This window comes from Colletes gigas, unplaced genomic scaffold (assembly GCF_013123115.1).
Source record: "Colletes gigas isolate AHSC1104 unplaced genomic scaffold, ASM1312311v1 Colletes_gigas_Sc00025, whole genome shotgun sequence".
Taxonomy (NCBI): Eukaryota; Metazoa; Arthropoda; class Insecta; order Hymenoptera; family Colletidae; genus Colletes; species Colletes gigas.
In genome coordinates, this window is record NW_025106654.1 from 1,452,385 (window position 1) to 1,478,774 (window position 26,390).

A 26,390-nucleotide genomic window follows, 5' to 3' on the forward strand; every position below is an offset into this window, starting at 1 on the left:
TATCTTCTCTGGTCGTGTTATTCAGAATCCGACCAAACATTCGCATCACGTATCGCGCTTCATATTCATTTGTATCCATGAATACTATTATTAGTCCGCGGTACGCTACCGACCAAAGTGCGGCTTTGTAATATTCAAACATCCAACATGCGTTACGCGAAAGTGTAGAAAGTCGATTTCGTTTATAACGTCGCCAAGTTATAAGTGGAGAGGAACGCTTTTTACGAGCCAGGGAATCGATTTAATCCAACAAGAAAGTTGATTCCGTTTAAAAAATAAGCACGTTCGCGCTTTAGGAACGCAGTATACGTTTGCGAAACACTTGTTGATACGTAGATGAACTCCAAGTAAATATCGCAATGTTAGCTGTAGAGCTCGCGATAATGGTAATCATGTCATCACTGATACTAAAATATTGATTTGATAAGAATATTTAATGTCACGACTGCACGCGCCATTGTATACAAACAAACTCGAGATAATGGAGCAAGTGTTTACAAACAGTTTGTATGGATGCCGTGCCTTTATCAGTGATATTTAGTAAACTCCTGATAACGTTGCCTGTAGCAACGAACCGCGATCAAAATTATAGAGTTGCATTTTTTAAACATGTAGAAATGTATAAAATTTGACTCGGTTTGTGCGCCGTTTGAGATCGTTAAATTCTAATTTCGTTGTAAATTTTTATCATACGCTTCGCGATAAGTCCAATATGATATCAGCATAAAACGACCTTCGCCGAAAACTTTCCCTCGGATCAATGCTGGAAGTACATATAATTGGAATTCGAAGGCCATTTTAGTCATTAGGAATTGTGTCAGACACGGCTGATCTCTGTCTGAGAAACCGGGATCGTGTGTTCGTTGATTTTCGCGGTACAATGATTTGCAGAAACTGTCGAGGAAAGTCCAGCTTTGTTGAAAATTAATTCATGTTTACGTTGCATGTTATTTAAACGATCGTCTTGATGCTACGAATGCATTTAGGAAGACACTCTGTGCGATACCATTCCCGGGAATATCCCCGTCTCAAAGGTAACCAGCACAATCGACTTAGAATTGCAACATAGTCGAATCTCAAATTAGCAATTAGGGAAATCCGAAACAACGGGCATTACACGCTTACTGCTTTAGGACGACTATATAAGTAGTACGAAATTACGAGAGAGAGAAATTTAAAAATAAGTAAAAATATAATAACGATAATATACTGTACATAGAATGGAATCTTCGAGGGTGGTTACCACCCCTCAAACTCGAGCTACCGCCGCTAATAAAAATACGTATTCTATTTTTGGCTGCTCCGCAGGCCCGCGACGTTTGATCAAAGTCAGAAGGGACATTTTTGCGGATGTTCCTCGACTTTTGCCAACGAGATGCAAATGCATCTATTGCATTATTTAAGAAATCCGGTTTTCCAGACGTGACTTACTCCGGCGAGTTATTATTTTCTTCCATTGAAATTTCATTCTCGAATTTCTCCTTCGGGACGCGATCGAAATTTTTTAGAATAATAGCACCCGACGACGGGTTCGGCAAACAGCGTGTACGCGTAGAAATTCCTGTAAGTTCATTTATTTTCCGAGCCCGATGGACGCGTAACACGCATCTGAATATTGACACGAAACAGTATTGCATCCTGTCGATTGACTATCAACCCCAAACTGCTTAATGCATCATCTGAATTGCATGAGATCACAGTATTGTCTCTATAGAAGCGAAGCTCTCGGGACTCAACGCTCGGCTATAGCGTGGATGAGAAACGATTTTTGATACTTTGTTAACGCCTACTGGAGGCGGCGAGTGTAGGAAAGAACAGCGAGCATACGACAAAGAGGGACTGAACGCCCGAGCATCGCCGAATTTGCTATCGGTTCCTTCGCTTCGATCGGCTGTAGCGAAACACAGGCAATGTTTACGCGAGCATATACAAAATCGGTGTTCTAATCTCTCTTGGTAGAGGTCGCAGAACGAAATACTGATTCTGTATAGGTTCCCGTAAACATCGCCTGTGTTTCGATACAGTCGACGTGGACTCACTTGACCGATGCATGCCTTTGATCGCTTATTGTGTTAGTAAATAGGATCTAAATTGTACATCATATTCGGTGTCATTTTAATCAGAAAAGTGTCACGAATATATTGATAAAGTTTGAAAAAAGGAAGAACAAAAATAAAGATGAATTTCGTTGTTGACTTAATATTGTATATGTACTAGTTAAATCGTGTCATAACTTCGGTACATGTATGTTCGTATCGCTCGTTTACTGCAATAGTGATATGACTCAAAAAGATACAACTTGCGAATTTGAACTGTTTAACCAACTTATTTTACTCTGAGTTGTCTCGCAATTTCAGCAAATAAATTACAATTCCTTTTTTCAGATGAGACAGACACTTTAAAGAAAGGACAAATGTATATTATTATTTATGAAAAACAATAATAAAAATTATGTTGTACTTGATCTTAGTTAAATCAGAAAACTGTCACAGACATGTTAAAAGCTTTAAAACAAGAAAAGGAAAAATAAAAAATTTGTATTATTGCACTAGTGTTGCTTTAGTAATTTGAAGCGCGCCGCTATCTTGAGGAGCCGCCCATAGGAAGGCACACTCGCCGATACAGCGAGTGCTGGGTTATAACGATACACAATGGGGATAAGTAGAGGGGATACGATATTTGCCTATATCGTAGACGAGTTCCGAGCTTATACATATCTATAGAGAGAGTACTGTATTCTGTTTGTATTCCCTCGTAACCAAGCGAGGAAAAACGTATCAAAGAATCGTCGATCATTAACGGAACGCTTCGGATTTATAAAAAAAAAAAACAAAACAAAACATAAGCTTGTTATTCGTACGAACAAATAGAATTATATTCGATCGATAGAATTTATTCGAAACTATTGTAATAACGAGGAATTCTGATTCCAGGAACTATACGATAGTTTGAAAATGAATGCATGAATGGCGCCGGTTATTGTTTCATCAGCCGTTGCTCCACATACGTATCAGTTTCTCTGTTCTCGAGCCACGTGGATAAAATTGTCATGTCCTGCTTTAAATACGTTATCATTTCAAATGAACGAGCACGCTTCGGTGAATTGCATAGAATTGAAGACCGCGAAAGAACGAACTTTTTGCTCGGCGCTGGTTCTTTTCACCGGCAATCACAGTCTTTTCATATTTTCTCCAGTCCGCGGTTGCAAATATGACGGGATTAGATCGTGTTCCGGTGAAAAAATAGAAACGACCCGCTCGTGCAATCGTACGTCCGAAATTTCGTATTAAACACATTTCAGAGGTTTCGCACGAAACGATACGCCCCCCGATCCCCGTTAATTCTGTGTATTTAAATTTCGTAGCTTCCACAGTGGAATATAATACGTTCGGTACGAATTTACACAGGCTACACGCTGTACTATGAAAATAGTTCTGATATCACGGAGCCCCTAAACGAGGCTCGCGGAGCACACTTTGGGAAAGCGTTGGACTCCTCTTTCGCGAGAACGTTTAAAATCTTTAGTTTATGCAAGCTTCGATTAACTGCATGATAGATTTACGACAACGCGTTGAGAATGCATGTAGATCCTCTCGAAATAGATCTTAGATATCGAAACGAGTAAAGCACTCGCGGCGTGCTTGTGTTGAGAATTACAATACAAATATTTTTTATGTAATAGCCACGAAACATGAAATTTGTCAACTTTCGTCGATATTAATAAACGATAACACTATTTGCTTCGTTATGAATTGTTTAAGTTGTTGGTCATTCACCCCATATATTATAGTACTTACGAGAATAATTTCTGGACACTTCATAATTAGTTAATTATGAATACTGTCGGAGGATCGATACTTGAGCCCTTATATACAAATACTAGATTAGTTAAATATAAGTATGAATTAAGTATAAATGCCAGCTAAGTATAAATATTATCCGTACTAGTTAAATATACATATGTAGAGGATGGAGCAGCAACTATGGTCACCTCGATATTCGTTATTTCTATAATTACGACAGAACCTGTATTCGCAGAAGTTTCACGTGGTCATAACCAAATCGATTATATGCTTTATGTCCCGTGAAATAACTTCGTATTATGGCCGATTGAAATCGTCTAAACATACGTAATTTTTCTGGTGTCCACGAAATATAGTACGCCGTTTAAAAAAATAGAAGTGACATTCAAGCCTCGAAGAACTTTCGACCCACACAAAAATTACGATCGATTTGTTATGCTTCCCTCGATACCGTATAATAACTCTGAATAAAATCTTCGTATCCCTAAAAATAACACGGATAATGAAAGGGGTCAAAGTTATCGATCCCCCCCTTTTCCCGTATATCAACCGAATGTATACAGTAGCTAAGTATAGACAACACTTAAAATACACTCCACACGAGTACAGATACTAGCTAAATCCAAACATTAGTTGAAATACTAAAGTATTTCTTTTGTTATACTTTAATAAAATACGATCTGATAAAACAAAGCTAATCTTGATCGTTGTACAGGCTGTCCCACCCCACTTGAACATCTTAAATTGTTATTTTCGCCGATGGGAGAAAAATGTAGGAAAACAATTCTTATTTAAGGTCGTAATTTCGAGATTTCGAGATCGTCGTCGTGATTTTTTAAAAACGTAACATCTATTTACTACCGAACTATTTTAGACTGATTCGTAAACTAACTTCTATTTACGTTTCGCTCGGAAGCTTGTTTGTAAGTTGGAATCTATTAACGAATTTTGTAAAATGATACAGAGGCGAGTGGAAGCTAATCCACGAGCGAATCTAACAGTTTTATTTGCCGTTCGAGAATAAAATTTTCCCGACTCTGGCGTACAACGTCTAAAATAAACAGACGGAAGCCAATAAGAACATTCTTTCGTCGTTTCCCCGCTATTGAGCGATTCGGGTTTTCCTATTTCTCCGACGAAGGGTACTGTCGACTGTCAATTTGCATGTCAAATCGCTTTGTCTTCGGTTCGCGATATTGTGCATCGTCAGTAGGTGGATACAGGAGCCTGATGAGGCTCGAATGAATCGCTAAACGGTTTGACGCATCGCGCTATACACCGATAAATACCGACAATATTGCTTTTGATCCTGACAGCGTTCGATGAAAGGAATAAACTAAACCGTTTCCATTGCGTTGACCAAGCTGTACCATATTTCATTAATTTTATACGTAACACTTAAAAGAGAGGCCAAATTTCGACTAGAGTTCGAAACGAACAAAGATTTAAAGCGAGTGAACAGCAAAGAAGTTGCAGACTCTGTTATCTGGAGGAGGAAATAGGAATGTTAAGAGAATTTTGAGAGACTAAGTTCAAGGAGAAGAGTGGTTGAGATTGATAGAAAACGGGAGGAACGAACATGAATAATAAGATCCCTTAATGCAAAGGGAAAGGAAAATGCCTTGTATTTGGAGTGGAAACTGAAGTAGTAATACAAAAAAAATTGAAATGTTACCTGTTTAAAGAGAGAAAATATTACAGATATATGGAAGGAATAAATCAATTACTAGAAACTATTTCTTGTCTAGCTTTCTGAACTTTTTTTCTCGAAAGTGCATAGGAATTCGAGGGTATGTCTATTCACCAAAAATGATTGTAATTAATCTCCATAACCAAAAATAATTTTTTTAGAACGATTTGGAATTTTTTAATTTTGCCGAAATTTTCAGCACCCATTCGAATTTTCTCTCGAAACTGCGTAGGATTTCGGAGGTATGTCTATTCACCAAAAATGATTGTAATTAACCCCCGCAACCGAAACTGATTTTTTCAGAAGGATGTGAAATTTTTTTTTTCGTCGAAAAATTTACCCTCTTGTCGATTTTTCTTAAAAATACGTTTTTTATTTTTAATAAATTTGTTTGACGTCCTACGGAAATATTGTCTTGTATTTTTTTGTAGGCATCCATGGGCTCTACCTCAGAAAAAAATTTCATTGTAATGTATTCACTATTGTAGGAGTTATGGACGTTTGAAAATTGTACCATTTTTATGGAGTTTTTCTCACTTTAGGGTGTTAAGAAGCAACTTTTCGAATTTCTATATATTCTTCACCAAAATACGCACAGTGTGCATTTTGAAACTTTAAAAGCGTCCAATTCGTTCAGAAGTTACGACATTTTAAAGATTCGCGTATTCAGGGAAACATTTCTAGCCTCACATTAGATTTTCAGTAAGGAATTTTTTTCTCAAAACTGAGTAAGATTTCGGGGGTATGTCTATTCACTAAAAATGATTGTAATTGACTCTTCTAGCTAAAAATAATTTTTTTAGAACGATTTGAATTTTTTTAATATCGACGAAAAACTTCTCCAACTACTGAATTTTTTTCTCGAAACTGTGTAGGATTTTGAGGGTATGTCTGTTCACCAAACATGATTGCAATTAATCTCCACAACCAAATATAATTTTTTCAGAGTGATTTGAAATTTTCTAATATCGACGAAAAACTTCCCCAACTACTGAATTTTTTTCTCGAAACTGTAGGATTTTGGGGGTATGTCTGTTCACCAAACATGATTGCAATTAAACTCTGCATCTGAAAACAATTTTTTCAGAATGATTTGAAATTTTTTAATTTAATTTTTTAATAACTTCTTAACAAATCAAGAAATTGATATTCTTGATTTTCGTCTTATTTTGGCCTCTAGAATCTCTCATTAACATTTTTCCCAGGCGTGGCCGAACTCCCTGTACATGCCCATTCTAAAATTTTTATTAGCGTGCGTGATCGGAAACTGTTTGCCATGTTTAAATGGATCCCAAGCTCGTGAAACAAGAAATTGTGCGGTTTGACATAACATGATGGAGAGATCAATTCGCAGGCAAAAGGGGAACGGTTCGACGTTGAATCCATAAAGATGAATGGTAACGGTTACGTAAGCTAGGAGATATTTATACAACGTTCTAAAATAGCTGCGAAACCTCGTTCGGCGTTACCGCGGCTGGACCAATGGACGCGAAGAGACAAATTGTACGGAAGAAAAGTCAATGAAATATGTATGCGGTCCAAAAAGGAATTGACGGGCGAGGGGAATCCGAAATCAGTTTCGCGTAATTCGTGTTTTTGTTAGTATCGGCCAATTCCGTAAATGCAACCGAATTTGACACGGGCGTTTCGAATTTATCGCCAGTCACCGCGATACGCCCTGGCTCCGCCGTGAATCATTGTCATTCGCATTTTACGATGCACGTATTGCATCCTTTTAACCTTCGTACCACGTCCGTCATCGCGAATTTTCCCATTTTCTTCGCTTTCGTTTTATTTAATTGCACGTAGATATCGACATAGAAATAGAAACGATCAATTTGAATGGACGATGTTCGCCAAGGAAATGTAACGTGTAGGAACTTTTTTAATGGTTTACGGAACAAAATTTTGGTTATTCGCACAGCGGGTTAAGAGTTGAAAAGCTCGATCTGCTCGCGTTGTTCGATCAACGCGGAGACCAGACTAGAAAAATAGATCGCACGTATTCTCTGGATTTCGTTTGAGTTCCCTTCTAAAAACAAGTCAACACGTACGGGATGTCTCTGAGCGTGCATTTCGCTATATTTATCTCCGTGGATAAAAACATAAGAAATTCAACGGATTGTTCGAGCGAAAACAGAGGCACGGGGCCACGTATCGCATTGGAAATAGTGGGCGTCCATTAGCTGTCGAATCCCACGGACGCAAGGGCGTCCCTTTTTACTACTTGCTAATTCATGCTTCGTAACTCCGAAATAAATTAAACGTCCGAACGGAAAAACAGATCGCCCGGCTACACCCTCGTCCGCTGTCTGTGCGTGGTGAAAGAAACGAAAAAAAAAAACTGTTCTACGAGTCGCCTAATTTTCTTGGATGCCGCGGAAGCAATCGTTTCCTTCTCCGATTCAAACAGCTGTTTCGCAGCGATCGCGAAGGGATAAAGGGGAATAACATCTCCCTCCGACGGTGTTGAGGAAAATTAATGGGATTCTTACATGGTCGATCGTGCGAGGCTACCGTATTTCGGGGAGAAAGAGATCGGTCAGGAGTTAAGAAAAACGTGGCACCATCATTAACCTTCATAATACGGTGTACCTCTGGATAAATGTGAGATTCTCGGCACCAGGACGATCGCATTTATCGCGGAGGTGTTACGTTCTTTGCACAACACCTGACAAGAAATTTTTGATAAATGAAATTTACCAGGGATCCTGGCGTAACCAAAACTAAGAAATATTATAGGATAATCTTTAGTCACAAATAACAAAAGGTATTTCGAGTATAATTTTTAAAAATAAAGTCTCCGAAGAAAACGTGACAATCTACAAAACTAATCGACACAATTTTTTTAGAAAAACTTGAATTTGGAGAGATATCTGACGAATGCTCTCGAGCAGAAGAAATAAAATTTTTTGCGATCATCGTCGAACTAACTAGCTTCTTAAACGTAGCATCCACACAATATCCCTTTTGTTTTTATTAGCTGCGATAACGCATGTTTAGGAGGGTAACTACCCTCCGAAGTTTCAGGCTCCTCCGATGCTATCTTCGAAATTATTGGAGATAGAGGCAAACCTTTTAAACGTATCCCATAAAATTTTTTACGGAAAATAGCACGGTGTGTATATCGGAAAAAAAAGATTACGCGTAAACACTATTGTTCTATCAATATTGTTCTATTGTTCAATATCGTTACAGTGTTTTCAGAAATCATGTATAAATATAAAATCTCAGGAATCAGGGATGTTATCAATATCAATAAATCGTCCGAAGAGCGTACGCGCAGACGGTACCCAAACTTTCAAGAAAAATGTTTCTTTTTCCACGTATCTATCGACCTCTGCTTATTTATAGACTATGTACCATGATTTATTTAGCAAATACTTATGAATATCGAGAGGTATTCGGTCGCGACTCGACTCGATCATAAATTGACCGCATGTTCGATAACACATAATCATGGAGGTATTGCCCGCCACAAACGTCGAGCGGTGAGATATTAATATCATTAGAAAAGCCAGATGCCGTCAAGCACAAAAATTTTGTATTTTGGCCGATAATGGCCGAATTCCAGGGAATCCCGTGTCAATAACGTCGTTCATTTTATTTTTAAATAATCTTTGGAGTTTACTAAATAGTGGCACCACCTATGACTTGGCGAAAATATTTAGAGAAAGGTATTTCCACCCCAAAGTTGGAAAACACCCCCTAAACATAAATAACCAAGTATCCTAAAAATCAGAGTATGACACTTGGATGGTATCCCTTGATATGCACAATTTAATGTTCTTTCCTTTAGAATGCGCCATTTTTGTGTCGCATTTCTCAGTTCAGATTCCTAATGAACGACCAAATGTGAGATACCTTTACATTTCGGCCCCGATTTTTCAAGAACTCCGTCACAGTGGGTGGCTGTAGTTCGCGAAAAGAAGAAGAACGACTCACCGGGATCTGATTCAGGTTGATATCGGACCGTTCCCTGCTGGGACAGTCGGTGAAGGTGGTGGAGGTCTCTCTGAACCGTCTGCTGAACTTCAATAAATTCCTCATGATCATGGTGTTCATCACGATGATCAGAACGAGCGGGGCGATCAGGCTGGCTATGCTGTCTATGATGCTGATGATCTTCATCGTCTCCAGGTACTCGACCTTCAGGTCGCAGTACTCCTCGCCGTCCTTGTTGGGAACGACACCGGCGGTAACGAAGGAGTAAGAGTGGCTGACCAGAGCCAGGATCACCAGCACCAGCACGATCGCCTTCGCCCTGGCGATGGTGCACATGTGGGGTCGGTGCAACGGGTATTGAACCGCTATGAACCTCTCGATGGTGAAAGCGACGATCAGCCAAACGCTCAGGGAGCTGCAGACAGCGCTCACGTAGACCAGGGTCTCGCACCAGCCGTCCTTGTTGAACACCTTCCATCCCAGAGTGTTGTTCAGCCACACCAGAAGCAACGTGACCAGGAAACCGAAGTCAGCGGTGGCCAGGGCGGCCAGGTAGTAGCTGGAGCTGCGTATCCTCAGGTGCGTGTTCAGGAAGACTATGCAGGAAAGCAGGTTGCCCACCAAGCCCAGCAGGATGATCGAGGGGATGTAGTACTGATGGAAGAAGTCCAGGAGGAAGTACAACGAATGACAAGCCTCTATCGGCTTCTCCTCGATGTCCAGAATCGGGTCGTAGCTGCGGTTCCTGTACCCGTAGTGGGTCTGGTTCATCAGCACCGTCGGGGACACGAACCGTCTGACTCGTGTCGAGACGTCCATGGTCGACGACTCCTCCTCGCACCTCGCATTCAAGTTGAACGTCGACGTCACGGAGAACATTGTCTTCTCGCTGGAGGCGGAGGGAAGAAATCGAATCGAGTCGCCCTTTCGCGCGTGACGAGATAATACGACGATGGTTGATCCGCGAAGCTCGTCCTGAAGTTTCGTGGAAACTCGTTTACGGCGGGGCTGCGTAATTTTCGATCAAAGTTAGTTCGCCAGGCGATGCAGCTAATTACAGTAGAAGCGACGACGTTTCCTAGGAACTTCGTTCGACGTATCCGGTTGAATCTCGAACGTTTGATTCGTTCGGAAAGTATCGACGTCCACCGGTGACTCGCATGATTCTCGATCGACGGTCCTCTGGTGGGCAAAGAACTATGTAATTGGCCACAAATTGCCTAGACGAGGCGGCGTATGTTTCTATTAAGTTCAGGAACGATCGATGGCGACGGAGTCTTTTGATTATTCGTCGACGAGCGTCGGCTGTCGATCAGACGCGGCTAGAGGGCACAAAGTTTGTTACACTGCCCACGCTGATCCCTATATAGAATTATTTATCAATCGTCAGGATTACCAATTAGACGTCAAGGATAATTCAATGGATGGACCTTGACCCGATCGTCAAAGTTACCGTGGGCGTGGACCAACTGTGGACGGCGAGTTCAAAAGTTTCGATGAGCACGCTACACTGGTTGCACTATTCACACTCGTCTCCCTTAGATTATTCCTCGAAGATTTGGGTTACCAATTAGATGGCGTATCTCGACGAGGATGAATCGTGAAATTTCTTAAATTGAATTACGAGGGGCCCTTCGATCCAGTCGAGTGCTTTAAAGTCTCTCGATGTACCGTGCACGTTAAACTCTCCGTGATCGATTGTCCTCCGTACTCCAGTTCCCAGCCCGGTTTCGAGTTCTCGAGGAGCAGTTATCGGTCTCAAGGTTCCGACACTCGTAAAACGCCTGTGGTTCTATCCCTCGACGCCTAGGAGCAACAAATACATCTACGATTTATCGTTACACCGTTCGTACGAAAGATAAACTCGAAGATCGACCGGATAGGCGCACGCACTCGATCCAGAAATTTCTTATTTCTTCGGTGATTTCCGTTTGGAGATTAGAACTCATTCTTCGTGCACTTTGTTCGACAGTTCTTCCGGATCGTTTCGAAGTTTTCCAGTGTTATGGTTGCATAAGATTTTCGATGTTGAAAGCTGCTTTGTAAGGTTCACAATTTCAATTTCTTTAGGTTTGGAAGCTGGTCTTTAGCGGAATCCACCCGGAAACGTTCGGTTTTCGAATTTTATTTCAGAATGCACCGAGGATCGAGCATTTACGTGTTGTTGGATCCACAGCGGCCGCTGTCGCGCCCGTTCGAGGGCCCTTCCATGCTTCCGGCCGATTACCGTCGTATCAAAAGCCTGTCTTCCGAATCGCTGCGCGGGAATCTTAATCCTCGACCGCGGCCTTGGCGGTACGCCTGCGTCGATCTATAAATCTTCCAGCCGCGGAACGGAGAACAAGGTCGAAAATACGATACGCGATCCCGGAGCTCGGTTGCGGGTTCATCGACTCCGCTTCGTTTCTAGACTACTCTCGATTCTCGCGCGCGGAAACTTCGCTTGTCGCGTCATTCATCGTTTAACCGATACACCGTATATGCGTACTCAAAGGTCTTTGGGCCCAGCGATCGACGACGATGTTACAGCTGTTCAACGTTTTTCGAACGATCTTCGAAATATTGTCTTCGTCGGGTGGGAAGCTTTCAACATCTGTCGTTCGACAGCTGTTTGAATATTGTCTTATGCCCCGAACGAACCATTACATCGCTTGTCTAGACTATTTATCACCTTTCTTTAAAATTGTCTCTTACACTCCGTGAACGATAAATTCCTCCGCTTTTAAATCGCTGGGTATGTTTTCTAAATAGCGCTACCGCGATGAATGTTTGTTATCGTTCCCGGGGGCTGTTTAAAAATTGTTCCACCCACTCTGTAAACAATTACGAACGTAAGAAATATCCACCGTCGTTGGTGAGTTTAAAAATTGTCTCGAACGGAAACCATGATGTTGGGAAGATGAGATTCCTTCGCTGTGACTTTCTTTTTATTTCTGTCCGGCGAACAAAGAACGATCGACGCGGTTCTTTTGAATCGCTTGTCACTCGTTGCACAGTCACTTTCTTCTCGTTTGTTAATTTGAAGAATGCCTCGTGAACAATAATTCCTGTCGCTCGCGTTTCGTTTCCGATCACTGAACTCGAGTTTTACGGACGACTTTGTTATTCGATTTCGAAAATCGCGAAGCTGGTTGAAAGCGAAATCAGAGCGTCGCGCGACGGAAAACGACGTCGAATAAACTGGAGTCCCAGTCCACGGCGTTGAACGCGTTTGCCGCCCGGCGAGTTCCATCGCATGCGCTTTGAAAGCTCCCTCGACGCCGGCGACGCCGACGCCGACCGTCGAGTCATTCATCCATTCTGTCATCGGTCAATCTACGCCCGATTCATCCAAAAAATCAACCGGATTTTCTCACTGACACCGACGAGCAGTTTGGATCTGTTAATCTTTGAGTCCATGAAATGGACTGATCCTTTGAGTCCATGAAATTATTGTCATAAATAGATCAAGAAAATAGAAGTAATCGATCGAAATTTAAGTTGTGACTTTTAGTACAGTGGAACCTCGCATAACGAGCATAATTCGTTCCGGAGTCTTACTCGTAACGCGAAACGCTCGTTAAGCGAAACAATGTTTACCATATAAATTGATGTAAAATACGATAATGCGTTCTATGCCGAAAAAAATACTCGAAATTTGAAATTTTCAAAAAAGTGCTTGAAGAAAAACGTTATGTGTAACATTTATTCAAAGAAAAATACATATAAATTGTTAATAAGCGTGATTCATCGTTATCTTTTCTTAGTAACATACCTAATTTCTTTTTACTAGAAAGCTGTCTAGAGACATTTGTTTTTGCCGACGCTTCAAAATTTGGTAAAAATGTGACACTGCATTATCATTGAATAAATTTGAAGCAACACATTCCCATGCTTTCAGCATTTCTCTTATTTCGCCAGAAGATTGTTGCTTTGTTGTTACCTCCTCCTCCTCCACACCTGCTTGCTGTGAAGCACAATGCAACTCCATAAGCTTTTTAATGGTCAGCTCTTGACTGTGCTCTTCTATAAGCTCATCGATATCGTTGTGATCCACCTCCAGCCCCAACATATTGGACAGAGACAATCTCATTGAATACAGGGTCCTCAGATACTACAATGTCTCAAACCCTACAACGTCACATTCGACAACGCTCTCTGGCCAAAGCTTCTTCCAAGCAGAAGAGAGAGTTCTCTTGGTAACTCCTTCCCGCGCCTTTTCGATCATCTTGAGGCAGGCAACAATGTGGAAGTGATATTTCCAAAACTCTGTAAGAGTGAGATTGGTCCCTTCAGTCACCTCAAAACAACGCTCAAAGAGTGCTTTAATATAGAGCTTCGTAAAATTAGAAATAACCTGCTGGTCCATTGGCTGGAGTAACGGAGTTGTGTTGGGAGGCAGAAACTGGATCGTGATGAAATTGTATTCTTCAAGGAGGTCATTTTGTAGGCTTGGAGGATGAGCAGGTGCGTTGTCAATAACAAGCAAGACATGGAATGGAAGATTCATCTCAAGCAAATATTTTTTCTCAGAGGGCCTTCTTGTTGGATCTCCACATCACATTTAGCTTGCTCTTCTGAACTTTACACTTCTTGAATGCTCGTGGAGTTTCTGAATGGTATACAAGTAGCGGTTTAATTTTCAAATCACCGGTTGCATTGGTACAAAATAGCAGCGTGAGGCGGTCTTTCATTGGCTTGTGCCCGGGCAATGCATTCTCTTCTGCTGTTATATATGTTCAATTCGGCATGTTTTACCAGAAGACCCGTCTCGTCACAATAGAAAACTTGTTGCGGCAGATAACCCTCAGAATCTACGAGCTTCTTGAAGTCGGCAATGAAGTTCTCTGCTGCCTTTGTGTCGGAGCTTGCTGCTTCGCCGTGCCTCACGACGCTGTGGATACCTGTTCCTCTCTTAAACTTCTCAAACCATCCACGACTTGCCTTAAATTGTACTTCTTCTCCGGCCGTTGATGATCCTGGCGTCTTCTTATCGAGGCCGGCGGAAATCACTTTCGCCTTCTCACAAATTATGCTTTCGTTAATAGTGTCGCCTTGCAATTGCTTTTCGTTTATCCATATGAGCAGCAACTTTTCAACATCGTCGAGAATGCGTAACCTTTGCGTAGATATTCTTGCCACTACCTTTGAAGCATCTACCTACATAATCTTGTCCTTGTTCTTGAGAATAGTGCAAATGGTTGATGTAGACCGATTGTATGTGCGTACTGAATCAGCCATTCTCACACCTCGTTTTCGTTTTTCAATGATTTCACGTTTCATTTTTAAGGTTATTTTTAGTCTCTTATACAAGGTGCTCTCTTGCACCTTTTTATTCGGGGACATTTTTACAAGAGTTATTAATCATTGCACAAAAAATCACAAATAATGTCTGAACACAAGTTTGGAAAAATGTGTGATCATACGCGACATTAAGATGCTAGCGCAACAAGTTCTAAACAGACTGATGTAGCAATGGCACGAAAAGTTCCATCGCACAATTCGGGGATTCCCCTATCCACGTCACTCGTTATGCGAAATGTCGCTCGTTAAGCGAGTCATTTTTTTACAATTTGTATTGCTCGTTATGCGAATTACTTGTTTTGCGAGATGCTCGTTAAGCGAGATTCCACTGTATTTAAATCAGCTAAAGAATATGACACAAATTTCGAATTTTACATTTATAATATGGATACCATGTTTCAGAACCTTCTGTCTCATTATTTGTTATCCTCTTATACTCCATTCCAGAAAATGTTGCAGCGTACCGAATGTACAATCACGTATCGCATACACCCTCTCGTCCTTGTTTAACAAATATTTGCTCCCCTTTTCGAAATTCCCTACGTCTTCCTTTAACCATCAATTTCTGTCCTCTATTTTTGCCCTCTGTTTGAAGATACTCCGCAAAAATAAGCTTTCCGTCGTATGAAATTTGGAAAACCTGCTACATCTTGCTCTTTGGATTTTGTTCTTAAGATTTCAAATTTATTTTTCCACGTGCCATGAAATTTTTCAAATCTTCCTAACCGAAATCTTTTCCTTGAAAATAATCCCTCTGTCGTTGATACATTGTACTGTACTTAAATTCTTTCTTTGTGCTCAAACATGACGAACGAATGCAATTTAAACAAACATTTCTGTATTTCCATTTATTTATACTGGTATTTTTCTTTGTGAACTGCATTTTCAGTAAACTTCTGCATTTGTAATAATTACATCACATTTATATTATTTGTAAAAAATTCACAATCTATTGGTATTCCAATTTCATATTACCGATCAATATTCTGAAGGAATTTTCTCCTTTTAATACTGAACTGGTTTATGGATATTGCAATTTCAATTAGTCGTGAAGTAGATGGAATTACTATGTTTTTCTTGAATTATAATATCATGAGAATATACAGGGTGTTCGGCCACCCCTGGGAAAAATTTTAATGGGGGATTCTAGATGAAAAAATAAGACGAAAATCAAGAATACTAATTTGTACATGGAGGTTTCGTTAAAAAGTTATTAACGTGTAAAGTTCCGCCCGTACTGAATTTTATTCTGGAAAATGCGCAAAATTTCGGGGGTATGTCTATTCACAAAAAATGATTCTAATTAACCCCCGCAACCGAAAATAATTTTTCCAGAACGATTTGAAATCTTTTTTTTCGTCGAAAAATTTAGGCACGTAATTAGATTTTCAGTAAAGAATTTTTTTTCTCGTAAGTGCGTAGGATTTGGGGTGTATGTGTAATGACCAAAAATGATTGTAATTGACCCCAGCAACCGAAAATAATTTTTTCAGAACGATTTGAAATTTATGAATTTAATTGTTAATAACTTTTTAACGAAACCTCCATCAACAAATTGGTATTCTTGATTTTCGTCTTATTTGGGTCTTTAGAATCTCCCATTAAAATGTTTCCCAGGAGTGGCCGAACGCCCTATACATATAGGGTGATTTTGAAAAATGTGATAAGCTGTGGCTCTCTTCTAAGCGAAATACAACAAATTCGCAAAGAAAAAAGTTAAATCGAATCTTTAACAATATTAAAGACATGTATCGTGAAGTATCGTGACGTATTCATCTCTGTTAATTATATCTGCGCTAGGAAAAAGGACTCTTCAACTCCAGTACTCACCCCATATAGAAGAACAGAGCCTGGAATTTAATTGTACGACGACAGTATGCAGAACAAGATGACTACGAACCAGTGGCATAGCATTAAATATAATACTAGAGTGGTAGAAGGGGTTAAGACGAATCAGATTGAACGCTCTAAGTATTTCAGCTATGGAGAAAATCAGATTTTTCTACTGGAATCACAGTCCATACTTTCGCGGAAATCTGCTATCCTCTAGTTCCAACGAATCGGTTCTTTCCGACCGAGATTGAAGAAAAGAGCTACAATCATAAGATCGTTACGCGACAGAAGACTACAAATACTCGAACGTTCGCATGATTATTGCTATCCAAACGAATAGAAATGCGAGCGCTTTCATCATCGGGAACGCAATTCCGTTCCTTTATTCTTCTTTCAATTTTGAAAACGTTCGCGTCGTTCGTAAGTAGCTGTTTCATGATACACCGACTCGTTTCACTTGCAGATTCAGCGGAATATTTTGCGGGAGTACGTTACTGGGAAACGTCAATGCAATGGACCGAAACGCGAATCAGCGTTGTTCAGTGATTTAGAAAATGGTCGAAAATAAGCGGGTTTTGGGTTTCGGGTCTCGCGGTAGCGAAAGAAACCCTTTCGGATCGGAAACTATCGACGCGTCTAAATAAAACGAAAATTCGATCGGGCGGCGAGGAAAAATTTCTTCGAGGTCGTCCTTGAAAAATGACCTTCGCGAATGACGTTTAATGTCGCGACGGAGAAGCCTGATCGTTAGCAGCGGCGTCGTGCTTCGCATTACGCGATATGACTACGTGTCCACGTGGTAATACAACGCTACATTTATTAATTTTGTTTTGGATAAATTGTCCGGAGTTTGTTCGTGTTCGTTACGGTTTCATTTTCCTTGAATATCGCGACAAGACTACACGGATCGGTAAATAATCCACGTGGTACAGGAAAAATATGAGTAATTACACGATATAGGGAAAGCAGACGACCTTGACCTTTCATCGCGGAGGGCATCCTCCTAATCCTAACCGAGCTTCCGAAGGTTTTAGTCCATTGTTCGTTTGAAAAATGTAACGTTGCGGAGACCAAAATAATTTCATACTTTGTGTTATTTTTATAACGCAATCCCTGTAAAATTGAGTGTAAAAAAATGAATTATCTATGGGTTTTGAAAGTTATTCGTTCCAATGATGATTGATAATATATAAAAAACCATAAGGTATTTTGTCGTTTGTCCCCTGACCATATCGGTCTTCGAAGCCAGAAATTTTACGCAACACGTTCATCGTTGACGTCTTGAAATTTTTCTACGTCGAAGTCGGACAATCGCCACGAAACTAATCAAGATGAATCGAAACACGTTGCGAAACAGAAACCCACTTTTTCATCCAGCAACCGTTGTGAAATCCTTACGCGTATTCGACGATCAGCAAAAATATCCTTAAAAATCATATGTGGGACGTAGAGAACAATGGAACTGACGATGTTGGAAAATTTTGCTTTTTTTATTTGTTTTAAATATTCCATTCGATATTGGGATTTTTTACATTACGTTCTGAAATATCTTTTTTCCACGCAGTGCTATCAAGTTTTGAAAGAAGCCTTTACGAAATTGAGGGGCAAGCTGCAACCTAGCGGCAGACCATTCACGACGGTGTACACTTACGTGTTGAATCCGAAATCGATCACTATGGGACAGCTCTACGGTGAATACGATCTGAATACGCGTGAATGGTGAGCGAATTAATAATATTTACATATCAAACTCTGTTCTTTTCTTGTAAAATTAAGAGAGAAAGTATACTGTCAGCTAATAAGATCAGAACATCGATGTTGCAATGATAATTTAGAGTTATCGCGGTCGCGTAATCAAAATTATCCTTGTTCTTGCAGTTGCGTTCAAACTCAAACCTAACTACGTAATAAGCGGATCTCATTATGCGAGTAAGACGGATCTAGTTATCGTCCGGGGCCTTTGAGACGGCTTATACGAATTCACTCGCAACGATAATTAAAAATAATTGCCATGACGATGGCTGGTGGACGCGGTTATCGAAAATCCAGCAACGGAATAACTTTTGCTCGACTTTAATGGAAACCTATGTTTCATTGATTATCTACATTTCCAAGGAAACATTAATCATTATGCTTCCATCGATGGGCCACGCATCGAAATCCTAGAGGCTTTCCCGCCCAGCATTCGTTCAATTAACGTTGTTAGACGCTTCCGAATGTGTATACATACCGTGTTGGTTTAGCTGATCAACGGGAATTAGAAGCGAATTATTGATGATGGTTCTGACACCTCTAACGAAGGAACTGAAGGAATACATTCGTATATCATGATGATCGGCAAACTCCTGTTGGAGCCAGCTGCAAGGAAATTGATATTAACGACCCCCCTAATTAAGTCTAGTGAAAAAGTGACCTAATGCTGTAATGTACCCCCCAATTCCTGTATGAAGCTGGACAATTAAATCTTCAAAATCTTCTCTATGAAAGAATACTCAAATAAAATAGGTGGTGGAATAAAAAAACAATTTGAACGATATAACTTCTAATTAAACTTTATTAGAAACACTTGGAGGGCACGTCTGCACGGTTTGAAATAAACATACAGAATGAAGAGGTCAGTGACGAAGAATTCCCTCAGACCCAATCGGTCCTATACTACTGTGCCCGAAAAGTAAGGTGACTTTTCAATTTAAACTTCGCGGCTTTATCCAAACTGATAAACTTTTTTCTGTAGCTTGGTAGCTCTGTTACTGTCATCTATTTTAAATTTCACGTCATTATCTTCAGTTGTTTTTGAGATACGCTTGTTTATCCACAACAGTAAAAGTGCATTAGGCGATTTTCATAATGAATATTTTTGTTGAGCAAAGAGTTTGCATTAAATTTTGTTTGCGGAATGAATATTCTGCCGCGGATACTTTGGAAATGCTGCGAAAAGTCTTTGGCGACCAGGCTATGTCGAAAAAAAATGTTTATAAGTGGTACAAAGAGTTTCAAGATGGCCGAGAAAGCGTTGAAGACATAGAGCGCCAAGGAACGGCCATCAACATCTACTGATCAAAGCCACGTCGATGAAATAAAAAAACTAGTGCTACAGAATCATCGACCGACAATAAGAGACCTTTCAGACACTGTTGGCATTTCAAAAGGGTCAGTGAATACCATTGTGAAAGGTGTTTTGGGCTTGAAACGTGTCGAGTCTCGATTGGTACCGAAAGCACTGAATTTGTTCGAAGAAGAGCGTCATATTAACATCTGTAAAGAGATGATTTCCGACTATGAACCAGTCATGAAACGCATCATTACGGGAGATGAGACTTGGATCTATGCCTACGACCCGGAAACAGCTGACCAATCGAGCGAGTATCGTGCTAAAGGTGAAGAAAGACCGAAAAAATCGCGCCAACGTCGTTCAAAAGTCAAAGTCATGTTAACAGTTTTTTTCGTTTATCGTGGTGTGGTACACCATGAAATCCTCCCGCCGGGCCAAACTGTTAATAAGGAATACTAATTAAGTGTTATGCGTCGTTTACGTGAAGCTATTCGCAAAAAGAGGCCGGAATTGTGGCGAAGCAACTGTTGGTTTTTGCACCATGATAACGCGCCGTCTCACACTGCATTTGATTATTCGTGATCATTTGGGCAAAAATTCAACTCATATCGTTCCACAGGCTGCGTATTCGCCTGATTTAGCACCATGCGACTTCTGGCTATTCAGTAAACTCAAAAGATCACTACGGGGACACCGCTTTGAGACTATTGAAGAGATTCAACATGAATCGCTGCGCGCTTTGAAGGCCATTCCAGAAGAGGACTTTTTCAGCTGTTTCGAGGAATGGAAAAATGATTTGAAAGAATAAATAAAGATTTTTCATTTTATAACAAATGTCAGCTTATTTTTTTAACACAGTAGTACTTTGTCTAAACAAGCCAAGGAAGGGACACAGCTGCACCCTCTTGACTTGTATCTCGAAACGCGAAACGTAACGTACGCGTCGATGGTTTTTGTCACGGAAAGAAAATTTTCTCTTTTAGAACAGAAAAACCAACATGTACCTATAAAATATGATACGCGCACGATGCAAAATCATGGTACAGCTGCGCGCCGTTTATAACCCTAATCCTGTGCTATTATTAACCTAATCTCATGGCATTGTTATCGTTTGTCAACCAAGATAGCACGTTAAAATCTTAAATTAGAGTGGCACTAAACGCGTTGACACTCCGTATCAGATCACAAGCATTAACCCCGGAAAGATTAAGTTCAGGAGGGAGGGGGAAGTATCGAATCGATCAATAAAAAAATCATTAAAAATAATATGCTGCTTCTCCCGTGTGAAATAAAAGTTGTTTCGAGCGAGAGGACGTTTAATTTCCCCTCGAACGATTGCTGGGATCGTATTCTAATATTCTGTTCTATTTTTCAGGACCGACGGTATTTTCTCGACGCTTTTGAGGGCTGGGATAGCTGTGGACGACGACAATAGACGCTGGTACGTGTTCGACGGGCCTGTGGACGCTGTGTGGATCGAAAATATGAACACTGTGCTGGACGACAACAAGAAACTCTGTTTAACGTCCGGCGAAATAATGAAAATTCTACCGACGATGACGATGATGTTCGAAGTCGCTGATCTGAGGGTTGCCTCGCCAGCCACGGTCTCCAGGTAGATGTAGCGCTCTTGAACGATCGTTAAACGGCAAATAAACGATAGAGAGCAACGTCTGAACAACGCACTGTAACATACGGGTAATGACGAAGCTAATTGCATTCATTTTTATCTCGTTCAGATGCGGTATGGTGTACTTGGAACCAGAGGGTCTGGGCCTCGAACCGATAATTAATTGCTGGCTGAAATCCCTGCCTCGGGTGAATATTTTACAAATCGATGCCAGGGCAATCCGAACGTTAAAAACTTTGATAAATAACAGCGACCAAAGTCAGACTCGCTCAACGAGCCGGATCAAGGGAATGAATAACCCGACTGCAATATGGGATTAATCTTGGCGTGATTTTTCAAATTTTTTGTCAGCGTTCGAACAAAAAAATAAGTTTCCCCTTTTTAAACAAATTAAGGAATCCTCGTGTTTTTTAAACGAATAATCGAGTTCTTTTTTATCGATTTTTTAATATTAAATTCCAAGCTTCCCGCGTAGAACTAAATGTAATTTGTTCCCCCCCCCGAGTCAATAGAGACGTTGCAGAGTTTGATTCGACTTCACTTATTCGGTTTAGTTTTCTAAATAGAGAACGTTCCGCGTTTATTTCGTCGTTCCCTTTTAATCCATTTGATCGACGTACTTTTATTAAATGAAACGTCACGGCTAATAGAAATTGAATTTCTCATAAATATGGTAATTTAATTAAAATTTATCGCTGTTCTTCAGAAAATTATTCATAAATTGAAAATGCAAAGGTGCTCGCATTATAGTTAAATCGCATTGAACATTTTCCCCGGGTAGATAAAATATTTTTAGAATCGAACGATGATACGATGCAGTTTAATTCTTATCGATTGCAGAACATGAGCAATCACGTGGACAGAATCGACGAATTGACGGGTCACTATTTACTTCCGGGCCTGAAGGTTCTACGTAACAGCTTACGAGAGATCGTCAGCACCGTGGATTGCGGAATGGTGCAATCCTACATAAATCTGATGAACTTTCGTATCGGCCCAATGGCTGGTCGCGAAGGAAAACCTCCACCGGCCGCCGCTTTTCAAGAGCTCATTCGTAAGAATCAAATTTTATTCTCGAGAACCAGCGTCACCTCGAGCACGATAGAATATAAAATACTGCAACCTTTCCAACACCGATTGTCCAAATAAAAATGAACAAATCGAAAAGTTAGAAGCGTTGAAAGTTTAAGATCGAGGGACAAAAGTGTATGAAAATTTTCTGGTATCGTCCAAAAGCTACGAAAGAATTTAATTTTATTCCAAAGTTACCGATATTAGAAAATACGATATCGAAAATAGCAACACGCAGATTTGACATGAATTTCACATCGACGAAACCAAGAAACCCTATAATTAGTTGCGTTTGAGACGCACCACACGTAAGCTGGACTACTGTCTCCGAAATGGACTACATTTACTACTGAAACCATACTTGGTTGTCGCATTGTTCGAAACTTAACTTAGCTAGCTCGATAGCTAATGATTGTACTCTACATTTCATCAACTTCGGGAGAATCAAACAGATAGTGGATAAACATTACCGAACATTGTAAAGAATATTAAAACTAATTCTAAGGTACAAAGAAATTTCTAGAGACTTTACGAAGAAAATTATAAAGTTTCACGCGCGGATGGGGGTACATAAACCGTTTATAAAACGAGAAACAATCTTAAATAACAGTGGACATTCCAATTGTCTTCTATTGTTCGCGTAAATTTGATCGCATCTCCCCTCAATTCGTAAGGTCATACTGACTGGGCGTCTAATGGAGGCGAATTTTCCATTTCTGCTCTATCCGGCACGAAATACAACCCACTCGTTTGCTACCCTATCTATATAATTTCATCCTCAATAACTCCTCTTACTATGCAATTGACACACATTCCACTCGTTTCCAACTATATCTATCCCCTCCGCCATTCATCCGTATTCCGAGCTGTATTCTTCATCAACGTTCGAATACAACTCCCACCGTCCGATCGCTAATTATTTCGAGCTTTTTTTAAACAAAACAGCTATACGTTTGTACCAAAATAAATTTCTATCGTCAGTCCATTCGTTCCAGCCAACTTGCTTTCGCCGTGGGCTGCTTTCGCGACAGTTTGGAGCGTGGGAGGGAGCAGCGATTACAATAGTCGTCGAATATTCAGCGAGTGGATCAAAGGAATGCAAAAAACCCATCAACACGATTTACCGTTCCCAGACGACGGTTTGGTATTCGATTACAGGTGATCAAATCGTCGATCGGTGTTTCGTCTTTGTTCTAAGAGTGGCGTCTGTTCCAGGCTACACGACGGTGGTTTTACCGATTCGATCGACAGTCAGGAACCCGTTCCACCCAGATGGGAGAAATGGTTGGACGATATTCCGTCGATCACGATTACGCCGGACACGAGATACGCAGGTAAATTTTCCACGCAAAAGATACAAAGTGCACGCGTCGATGGACATCCGTTTATTAAACGTTCACTAGCCCGGAATAACGATGCTGAAACGACGTTAGGGAATCGGTGGACGTTGCAATACGTAATTTCTATATAATTTTCTTGGAAAAGAATAACTCTGATATTTTTTATCCGTTAAAATTAAACGATCATTATAGACATCGAAGTACCAACGATGGACAGCGTCAGAAGCGCGACACTGATGGGTTATTTGCTGATCAACGATTCGAACGTGCTGTGCGTTGGACCAACCGGAAGTGGAAAAACCTTAACCGTGTCCGGCAAATTATCGAGGGACATGCCCAAGAGATTCATTTGCGATTTTATTACGTTTTCCGCCCGAACCACATCCAATCAAACCCAGGTGCGCCATGTACTCTGCTGCAGAAATGTTTGTTTGTGTAAACATTTTAGAGTCTTTTTGCGGAAACTGTCGGGACGAATTGAAAACCAAAACCAAACATCGACTCGATAATTCGTTGAAAATGAAATTCTAAGATCAAATAGATCAAACGGAATTTTGAGATCATAATATAATTAAAATTTTTGCGAATTAATTAAAGCAGGGGATAAGTAAACCGTACACGCTTGGCAGTTTTTCCACGCCTGGCCACTCGCGTTTATCGGGATTAAAATGTTTACGTTTTCCCGCGAAAAAAGGATCTGATCGACGAAAAGTTAATCAAGAGACGCAGGGACGTTTATGGGCCGCCGCTCTTAAGGAAACAAGTTTTCTTCGTCGACGACTTGAACATGCCCGCCCTCGATACGTACGGTGCTCAGCCACCTATCGAATTGATTCGTCAATTTATGGATTTTCGAGGTGAGCGAGTACTCTTAAAACTCGATTAAATTGCCTCGCCCAAAGAAGAAACGCGTCTAGCTATGAATTGACGTTTAATTAACGTTTACGAAGACGAACGACCCGCTTAATAATGAAATATTTATAGATCGTAACGGGAATATGATATTCGAAAAACAACGCATACGTTACGGGGTGTCGATTCAAATTTTCTGTACCCTGAACACCCTGTATAAGTATTTTGAAATCCAGGACGACCTTTTGGCCCTTCCTATAAAAAGTTCTATCGAAAGGTAGAGGGTCTCGTTAAGGGAGACCGATGTTCTAACAACGACGACAAAGAAGGAGGAGTGGAATTCTGTGAGTGTGTGACGGGGGTAAACAGAATGAACGACACACGTTTCAGGGTGGTACGACTTGAAGGAGATCGGATCGTTCAGACAAATCGAGGACGTAAATTTCGTGGGGGCGATGGGACCACCGGGTGGCGGTAGAAATCCAGTAACCGCTAGACTGTTGCGACATTTCCATTTCGTTGCGTTCCCGGAAATGGAGGACGACGCCAAGGTAATTGTTCAACTATTCTTCGATCGCCCGACTGCACCGCTTTGAAAGACAGGATGCAATTAATCCATTAAATACAGAACTCCCGCCGTACACTCGCCAAAATATAAACGAGTCAAATAATTCGAGCACGATATATTTTCGTCCTTAAATATTGTCTACCATGAATGTTCTTCAAGTACAAATAGATAATTATTTAAAATCAAAATTTATAGACACGGTGACCCATTTAAATCGACCCGTTTTGGCGATACCAAAGAATCGTAATTCGTAGTTCGATGTTTACAAATTTTTGTCGCCGATCGTACGACGGGGGTTGATCTTGGCAATTCCCTGGATCTGGCTACGAGTTCAACTATTCACAGTCGCTACTCTTCCGAGAGAAAAACGTCCGGTCGGTGAAGAGTGTTCGAATAAATTCACCGCGGCGCCGACAATGAAGCCGAAGTGTCCTTTCGTGGTCGCGCGGAAACCGGGAGTTTTATTATTTCCTTTTACGGCGTAACCGAAATCACTTTTCGTACCTTTTGCGGTCGACGGGTAAAGATAAAATTCACTTTTTTTAACTTGACGTTAAATTTTAATTCGCAACTTTATATTAAAAGAAGTGGCAACTTTTTTTATTACCCATCCCCGGTAAACATATTTATTTATTTCGACCGGGCAATTATTCTGCCGGCTTTTTATCCGTTATTTAACGACTTTGCTCGCTAGATTGAACGCTTAAGGGGCCATTCTACCTTGTAGGCACGAAAAATACATGTTCCTTTGTGATTTTTTTTGTGGGCTATTAAAGAGCGATTAATTCCGGGTTTTGTAGATACATTTATTATATATTTAGCTATATTTACGAATTTTTGCAACGCATAATATCTATTAATTACGCTGTTTTTGTTGATCAAAAGACAAGAATTTTTACGAGCGGCGCCCGACTGCGTATGTGATATCTTGCAAATAAGTTATCCGAAATCCAAAAACCAACGATATTCTTAATATAGATGAGTGTGGTTATAGCATGAACTAGGATCTTTTCAAAAAAACAAAAAATGGTAAAATTGCAGTTATTTTACGAAAAAATACTGAATATTTTCATATATTCGGTTGCTTTTTTGTTAATAAAAGAAAAAGTATTGTATATATCGCAATTATCCTAGTTCATACTATAGGGACACCAGTTCTAAAGATACTTTATAAATTTCATGTTGATATCTTGAATAGTTTTTTCGTTATCACATACGCAGTTCCAAAAAATGTAGTTTCGAGAAAAACAGCTTTAAAGTTTCACGTGCAGTTGTTATACCTGCGCTCGGTACATTTCAGCAGACTATAACTTCGTTAGTTTT

General features: G+C 40.3%; 2 protein-coding genes across 2 annotated transcripts in view; one reads left to right on the forward strand and one right to left on the reverse strand.

The window, feature by feature from the left end:
• The window catches only part of LOC122401449 (thyrotropin-releasing hormone receptor-like), a 45,969-nt gene extending 35,652 nt beyond the window's left edge, over positions 1-10,317 (reverse strand). The window contains exon 1 of the mRNA XM_043403578.1: positions 9,439-10,317. Within this exon, the coding sequence (XP_043259513.1) occupies positions 9,439-10,317 (879 nt within the window). The remainder of the gene's footprint in view (positions 1-9,438) is intronic.
• The window catches only part of LOC122401548 (dynein axonemal heavy chain 1-like), a 111,191-nt gene that overhangs the window by 58,093 nt on the left and 26,708 nt on the right, over positions 1-26,390 (forward strand). The window contains exons 20-28 of the mRNA XM_043403749.1: positions 18,119-18,273; positions 20,982-21,221; positions 21,346-21,424; positions 22,077-22,290; positions 23,303-23,465; positions 23,523-23,641; positions 23,840-24,045; positions 24,342-24,504; positions 24,890-25,050. Coding sequence (XP_043259684.1) covers positions 18,119-18,273; positions 20,982-21,221; positions 21,346-21,424; positions 22,077-22,290; positions 23,303-23,465; positions 23,523-23,641; positions 23,840-24,045; positions 24,342-24,504; positions 24,890-25,050 — 1,500 coding nt within the window. The remainder of the gene's footprint in view (positions 1-18,118; positions 18,274-20,981; positions 21,222-21,345; positions 21,425-22,076; positions 22,291-23,302; positions 23,466-23,522; positions 23,642-23,839; positions 24,046-24,341; positions 24,505-24,889; positions 25,051-26,390) is intronic.